Here is a 7,232-nt window from a genome sequence, read left to right as displayed (position 1 = left end):
AATATACAATTAAAAAAGAAAAAATGAAGCATGAAGAGATGTCAATCATTTTCATGGATCCAAGTAGCATGTCGGAGGAGGGACGACAAATTTGGATGAACCGTCGTGAATAGGTCAAGATAAAATATAACTTGTAGATGTCATCTTTTTAATTAATGTATTTTTAGGCTTCGTGTTTTTAATTAATGTATGTTTAGGTATTAAATGTTTTAGGTTTCGTAATTTTTAATTAATGTATTTTTAAGTGTTGTATTTTTTTTAACTATTATATCTTTTATTTTTAAATTTATAATTATGTTTAAAAATATAATGATGAAAATGTGAAATTTCATTAAACTGTGTTGGGTTCAATAAAGTGTGGATGTTAAAGAGTAAAGTTGAATAAAATGTGAAATGCTGATGTGGCAGTGATGTGACAATCCATTGAACTCTAATGGATTGTGGATGCTCTTAGGATCAAACCACATCAAAATATTATATAACAAAAAATAATATATCTATATATATATATATATATATATATTATTTTTCTCTCTTAACTAAAATTAGCAAAAATTAAGATACTATTATCATAATCATCCACCCCATCATACTGTAATAAAAAATCCGAAGCACACACTTATAATGAACACACACCTTAATCACGAAACAACTTACATTCTGTCCTGTCAAGTGTGAGACTTTGTGGGGTTCTTCATTGATCTCTAGTCACATCATATACTTTGTAAGAGACATAAAGATCATAAGTATAAATTAAAGTGAAGTAATACAAGGTTATTTATTAACGGAAACATTTACAACTTGTTTTGAAGGATATTTATTAGTTACAACAAGACTGGCCCATTGCTTCTAATCACTTATCATGTACGAAAGAATATTGGATGCTTAAATTTACAACCTAGTACAAAGCAATGATCCATAAAATGAGTTATTAGTTTTTTATCGTAGGTGAGGGATATTTTTATGTTCAAAACTAATGTAATAGTTCCTACAAAAATATAAGAGCATTTCAGATAACTGTGTGTGTTAATGTATTGGAATTGCAAAAAAAGATAATTATCAGATGGGGTGGTTCTCATACTTACTATAAAGGCACTTTCATAGCCTCATTCAACATAAACAACAACATTCACAAAAGAAAGAGATGCATTAACAAAAAAAGTACATATAATGACATTTTAATAATTTGGAGTGCAATCAGTGGAGGGAAAACGAGAATACCACGAGTTCTTGCTTTGCTACCGTTGAATTTTTTTTCCTATTAAATAGCTTTTAAATATGTTCATCAAAATGACCATCAACCATATACTTAACTAACTGTTACAATTGATAAAAACAACTTGTAAATCTATTCAACAAGTAACTCCACAAGTTAGAAAACAAATTCCAAATAACAATTGGATAAAAATACACGATATTAATTATTAAGTACCAACGTCAAGCATTTGACCTCTCCCTAAAATCCAAATCTTTGATTTCATTTTTTTTGATACTTTCTTTTCCCTGCTTTCTTTTCATACGTAATTCATTTTTAAAGGTATTTCTCATGGTTGTAGGCAATGTAACAAATTTGGTGCCCTAGTTTATATAAAAAAAATAATGATTGAAAGCAAGAAATCGTAGGGCTAAAAACAACGAATTTACTGAATTTTCAAATTCAGAACAAAGCATGAGAGAAAGAGGGAAAGCAATTACCTATTTTATCAACCCTAAAACCTCCACATCACCTTCAAATCTAACATCGACTGCGATTAATTGAGTAAAACAGAAATAGATAAAATGAATTTGTAGAGAGTGAAGATAAACTTAAAGTCGATTACTTGAAGACGTGGGAGTTTCAACACCGACAACATACTTTATCTCGAGGTCTCATTCTCGGGTCAATCTCCAAAGAATTTCTGATTCAGAATAAACATAGACGGGAGAAGGCGACATTAAGATGTGTAAGAGAAAATGGGAAGTACATCGGTTCCTTAAGTACACGAAAATTGCCACTCTTTGCTGAGAAAAACGTTCGTAAGCAACGTCTCCCAACATGCGTGACGGTCCAAAAGAAAAAAGAAATTCCAAAAATTAGATGAAGCGGACACATGCTCTCGTGAATCGACTTTGATGTCCATAGCGTCGTTTAGGAGGTAGATTACGTGGTGGAAGGAAAACCTCGTAAGTTTAATTTTGGCGACATGAGAAAAAGAGGGTTTATATATATATATATATATATATATATATATATATATATATATATATATATATATATATATATAGAGGTAAGTTCAATTGAGAAATATAAAAGGTTGAGAATGGGTCAGCCACTCATTTATTTTTGCCGCAAAAGCCTCCGTTGTGCCAGCGGAAATGGATAAGGAATACACACGTGTTTCCAACAAAACATGTTTCCTTAAACTATGCTAATCATTACTTTAATATACAAAAAAAAACATAGTTTTTTTTGTTTTTTTTTTAATTTTTAAGAAGCTATTTTTATTGAAAAATGATTTTAAATATACCAAAATTCATTATTTTTTATTCTCTACAAATAGACATCCATATTAATATACTTTTAAGATAAAATAATTTTTTTTTTATATTTTCAGCTATCGTTATTCATAAGTGAATAAAAATGCATCAGATTTTTGCTACAGTACATTCGTTATTCACTTATGAATAAAAATATATAATTAATTTTTTTACCGTTCAAGTATCATTTATACTACTTATTCATCTATGAATAACAAATTAACTGTAACAAAAATCTGATAAATATTTTATTCATATATGAATATAAAATATGACGACAACTAATACACGTTTTATTCATATATAAATATAATATATGACAAAATATGATGTAAAAAAATATATTTTAAGTAAGAAAACTTTATTACGTGTCATATTCATATATGAACGATACTTAAACTATAAAAAAAAAGTTAAGCATACGTTTTATTCATAAATGAATAACGAATGTACTGTAGTAAACACTTATGAATAACGAGAGCTGAAACTCTAAAAAAAATAAATTTTTTATTTTATCTTAAAACTATATCAATATGGATGTCTTTTTATAGAGAATAAAAAATTATGAATTTTGATATATTTAAAATAATTTTTCGATAAAAATGGCTTTCTAAAAATAAAAAAAAAACAAAAAAATATATGTTTTTGTGTATATTAAGGTAATATTTAGCATAGTTTAATGAAACATGTTTGGTTGGAAAACACATGTTTATCCGTTATCAATTTCCGACGGTACGCCTAAGTGTTTTGCGGCAAAATAAAAGTGTGGCTGAGAATGATTCCCCTATTCTCAACCTTTTATATATATATATATATATATATATATATATATATATATATATATATATATATATATATATATATATATATATATATATATATATATACACTGATAAATTATTGAATTTTAATTAAGTCCGTTAAGCATGAAATGATCTGGATTAGACCATCAAAAACACAGTCCGTATACCAAATTACGTTTCCAATTCCAAGAGTTCATCAATCGTCATTTCGTTAAACGGTCCATATATGAAATCATCACTTTTTGTTTTGATGTTTATTAAACTTTATGATTGATGTAAACACAATCTAATTATGGCAACTTGTTTTGATTGTTTATTACACTTAAAATTATTTTTACGTAATTTGAGATTATTATGTTGAAATATCGGGGATAGAACAGAAAAAACCCAAAGTGTGGAATTTGATTCCCCGCATGTTTATGGATGGAAAAGAGACATTCGGGGACGAGGAAAGGGAAGGTCAACTCACCCCATCCCGCCCCCTTTACATCCCTAATTTCAAAGTACATTTGTATCTCAAATAAAGAATGAATGGTACGATCAGGCATTAACTTGAGAAACAAAAAGTAATTGTGTAAAGAATCTGGCCGATGAAATGAAACCGCTTCAACTTCCTATTTCCCTCGCAACAATCAACATGCAAACTTGCCCTAATTCTTAAACTACCACAAATTTGGAAGAATGGAAGGTCCGATGGATCGGTACCATAAATTAGGGCTTCAACAATCCTTCTCCCGAATCTATCAGTATCCGTTGGCTTGTAAAGAGCTTGCGTTAATTCTCAAACTCTCCTATTCTAAATTCCCCAAAAACTTGCAATCTCTTGTTCTCCAAGATGTCCTCACTGCCTTTGGCCTTCTTCCTCGGTATGTTTTCTTCGATCCCTAATCTTAATCATATTTATATTAACTTTTCATGGTGCTTGATGAAATTTCTTCCGAAAAGCAGATATGCACGCACAAATTGATTGTCTAATAGTTCCTTGGTATTCAGAATCCAATTTTAGAACTAACTGTGTTTCAAATTCAAGTCTTCTAGATTATTCTTTTCATAATAGTACAGAGAAATCTCTTGTTTTATGGAACCTTATATGCCTTCCTGTGTAGTTGTTCACTTTTTTTTTGCTCAAACTTAATTGGAAGGGAACACATAAACACAAACTTTCTGGAGGATTTGTATTGTCTTGTAGATTACTCATGTTATAACTTATAAGCACAGTTGCCTATTATTTCAAAAGCAGCAAATAAGTAACATCATTTTGTTCAAATTTGTTTGAGTGGATTTCTGGATTTGGGGCATTATATACTTTTTGATTGTTTATGGAGCTTGTTTTATCATAATACATATTTAATTATGTAATGTCATTCACTTGAATTCAGAATGCAAACACAAACCGCCATTCATGCAGCAAATACCCTCCTTCAAGCTGTGGAATCAGCATTGCCAAAGCAAAAGAAGGCTCAGGCTGTAACTGAGTTCAAGCATGCTATGGTTGCTCATAAGAGGCATTCCAAAGCACGAAACAATGAAGAAGGTTGGTTTTTGTTTTATGTGCATCAATAGTTCTTACATTAATCTCATTTCATGATTTTTTTTGTCTAGATTTGGTTGAACTTCCACAAGATGTTCTTGTACATGTCTTCAGTTTCTTGGATTTACAATCTTTACTTTCTTCTTCACAAGTTTGCCGGTATTTTTTTCTATCTTTTCATTGATTTTAAAATTTCAACTTCTTGAAAATGTAAATAATACCTGTAGATGCTTCATGTCTTCAGTTCATGGAACATTGCTTCAACTGATAGCCATGTATGGAAGACACTCTATACCAACACTTCAAATATTCTCTCCAAGATCAATAATCATGTTCATGGTGAATTAATCAATGATAAATGCACCCAAGAGGGCAGCCTTGACTGGAAAAATATTTTTAAAAAAGCATATGAAGGTAAGCAAAAGCATCCCAAGTTTATATTTTTAAGAAATCATTCAACTTTATACGCATTAGATTTATTTTGATTGCAGCTTTTTCATGGAAGAAGCTTCTTACATCTTCTAGAGGCTTCTGCAAGCATTGTCATGCAATTGTTTGGGTCACTGACATGGGAAACAACAAAACATTTGGACTGAAATGTAAATATCACCAAATCAACCCAATATCTACTCGACAGGTATCTTGAATTTAACTATCTTTTTTATCTCAAATTTTCATTAACCATGAGAGGTTTCCAATTTATCTAGTCATCTTGTGGTGTGTTTGGAAGATGATTTTTTGATGATGAGTTATGAATGGGAGAATGGAAACTTAAGTAATATAAAGAAAATATGATATTTTTTTTGGCAGATTGTTGAGTACATAGATGGTGAGTATGCTTCATCAGACAGTGATAATGATAGTGATTGTGATTCATATGACGATTTTGCCCCCAAGCTTTGGGCATATCCTAGGAGGAGCGAGTTTTCTCACTGAGTGCAATGTACTATTTTTATCATTTAATGTTACACACTTGCTAGTTTTACCATTTTATGTAAAATAATAAAAAAGAGTAGTGTTTTAGGTTAAAAGGTTAGATGAGAGTATGATATATATGGATTGGTTAAATAGGTTAAAAGGGTTAAATTTTTTGTATTTAACCCTTAGGCCAACTCCTTTATCATGATGGATGATTTGGCTCCTTGTAAGTTGTAACTCAACTTTAGTTAATTGGTTTATCTGAATTATCATATATATATATATATATATATATATATATATATATATATATATATATATATATATATATATATATATATATATATATATATATATATCATGATGGATGATTTGGCTCCTTTGATGAACCATTATAATCAAACATGTCGTCGATTTAGTCTATTTATAAAAATGGTATTTCGTTTGCTAGTTTTATCACTTTTATGTTATTGTATTTTTGTTTCTATTTTTATTTTCTTTATTTATAATCAACAAATATGTATAAGATTGAAGTTTCAAGTTAATTTGCAAAAACATTATTCAAAAAGCCAAATAATCTCAAATGCCATTTTGGAAAAACCGGTTTTGAACCGATACCATCGGATACATAATTTCATTGCCAGACCCGGTACAAAAATCATCCAGTTGGCTAAACCGGTTTTACTGTTTCAAATAAAATCCGAATCGGATTTTAAATAAGATGGTTTTTAACTTTTTATCCTCTTTTGTGCACCTCTAGGATGTAACGATATTAAAACTTGATCCATAATAAAGTTGGCTTGTATTAATCTTGGCCCAATTTAATTTAATTCGTCGACTATGCTATTTATTTTTACCTGGTCTTAATGATGTTTGTTTGAAATTCGATTTTTTTGTAAACCGTTAGAAAGATTATATCGTAAGATTCTCTTTGTTTTATGCAACCCGTGAATTTGTTTAAACTGAACTAATATTTGACATGATCACTTCTCTCATAAAGTAGGGTTTCCCAAACTCAACACAGACCTAGTTTTCACGAGTGATGTAGATTGAACTAGATTTTTATTTTGTTAAAAACAAGGTTGCCAATGATTCATCGAAATTTGTTTGTATCTCTATTAAAGATCACCTTTACAAATGTGTTATTATATATATACAACCTTCTCTCCGTATCAATAAGATTCGATGGAAATATAATAGACCTTACCTTGTAGGGTAATCACAATTCATAAAATCAAAATCAAAATCTATTGTTGGTGAAGTGAAGTGAAGAGGAATGTAGACCATTGGTATGGACGAGACTTGTGGTCCAAATGCGCACATTATTTATAGTCAGAGTGATTCCTGTTTTATTGGCAATTCTCATTCCCCACGCGACTAGACTACAAGTGGCTGGCTCCTAAATTAATAAATTTTACAACTGTAGTGGTTAATTGACCGACAATGAAAGCTTCTATTACAAT

At 29.7% G+C, this 7,232-nt stretch overlaps 1 protein-coding gene across 1 annotated transcript; it reads left to right on the top strand.

Annotated features, from left to right (window-relative positions):
• Positions 1-3,855: 3,855 nt before the first annotated feature.
• Positions 3,856-6,038, top strand: LOC145128671 (F-box family protein). The gene is made up of 6 exons (XM_079063489.1): positions 3,856-4,186; positions 4,700-4,854; positions 4,923-5,010; positions 5,096-5,265; positions 5,343-5,488; positions 5,662-6,038. Exons 1-6 carry the CDS (start codon positions 4,002-4,004, stop codon positions 5,785-5,787), a joined length of 870 nt encoding a protein of 289 aa, XP_078919615.1. The 5' UTR covers positions 3,856-4,001; the 3' UTR covers positions 5,788-6,038.
• Positions 6,039-7,232: the final 1,194 nt, after the last annotated feature.

The sequence above is a fragment of the Lactuca virosa genome, chromosome 8 (genome assembly GCF_052849685.1).
Source record: "Lactuca virosa cultivar CGN04683 chromosome 8, Lactuca_virosa_CGN04683_v6, whole genome shotgun sequence".
NCBI classification, from domain to species: Eukaryota; Viridiplantae; Streptophyta; class Magnoliopsida; order Asterales; family Asteraceae; genus Lactuca; species Lactuca virosa.
Note: the sequence above shows the minus strand (reverse complement) of the source record. Positions and strands in the feature narration are given on the sequence as shown.

Bases quoted from the DNA above. Each gene is read 5' to 3' on its own strand.
- LOC145128671 (XM_079063489.1), top strand. From the start codon at position 4,002: ATGGAAGGTCCGATGGATCGGTACCATAAATTAGGGCTTCAACAATCC. The intron at 5,011-5,095 runs GTATTTTTTTCT...TCATGTCTTCAG, and splicing joins TCTTCTTCACAAGTTTGCCG to TTCATGGAACATTGCTTCAA. The intron at 5,266-5,342 runs GTAAGCAAAAGC...TTTTGATTGCAG, and splicing joins TTTTAAAAAAGCATATGAAG to CTTTTTCATGGAAGAAGCTT.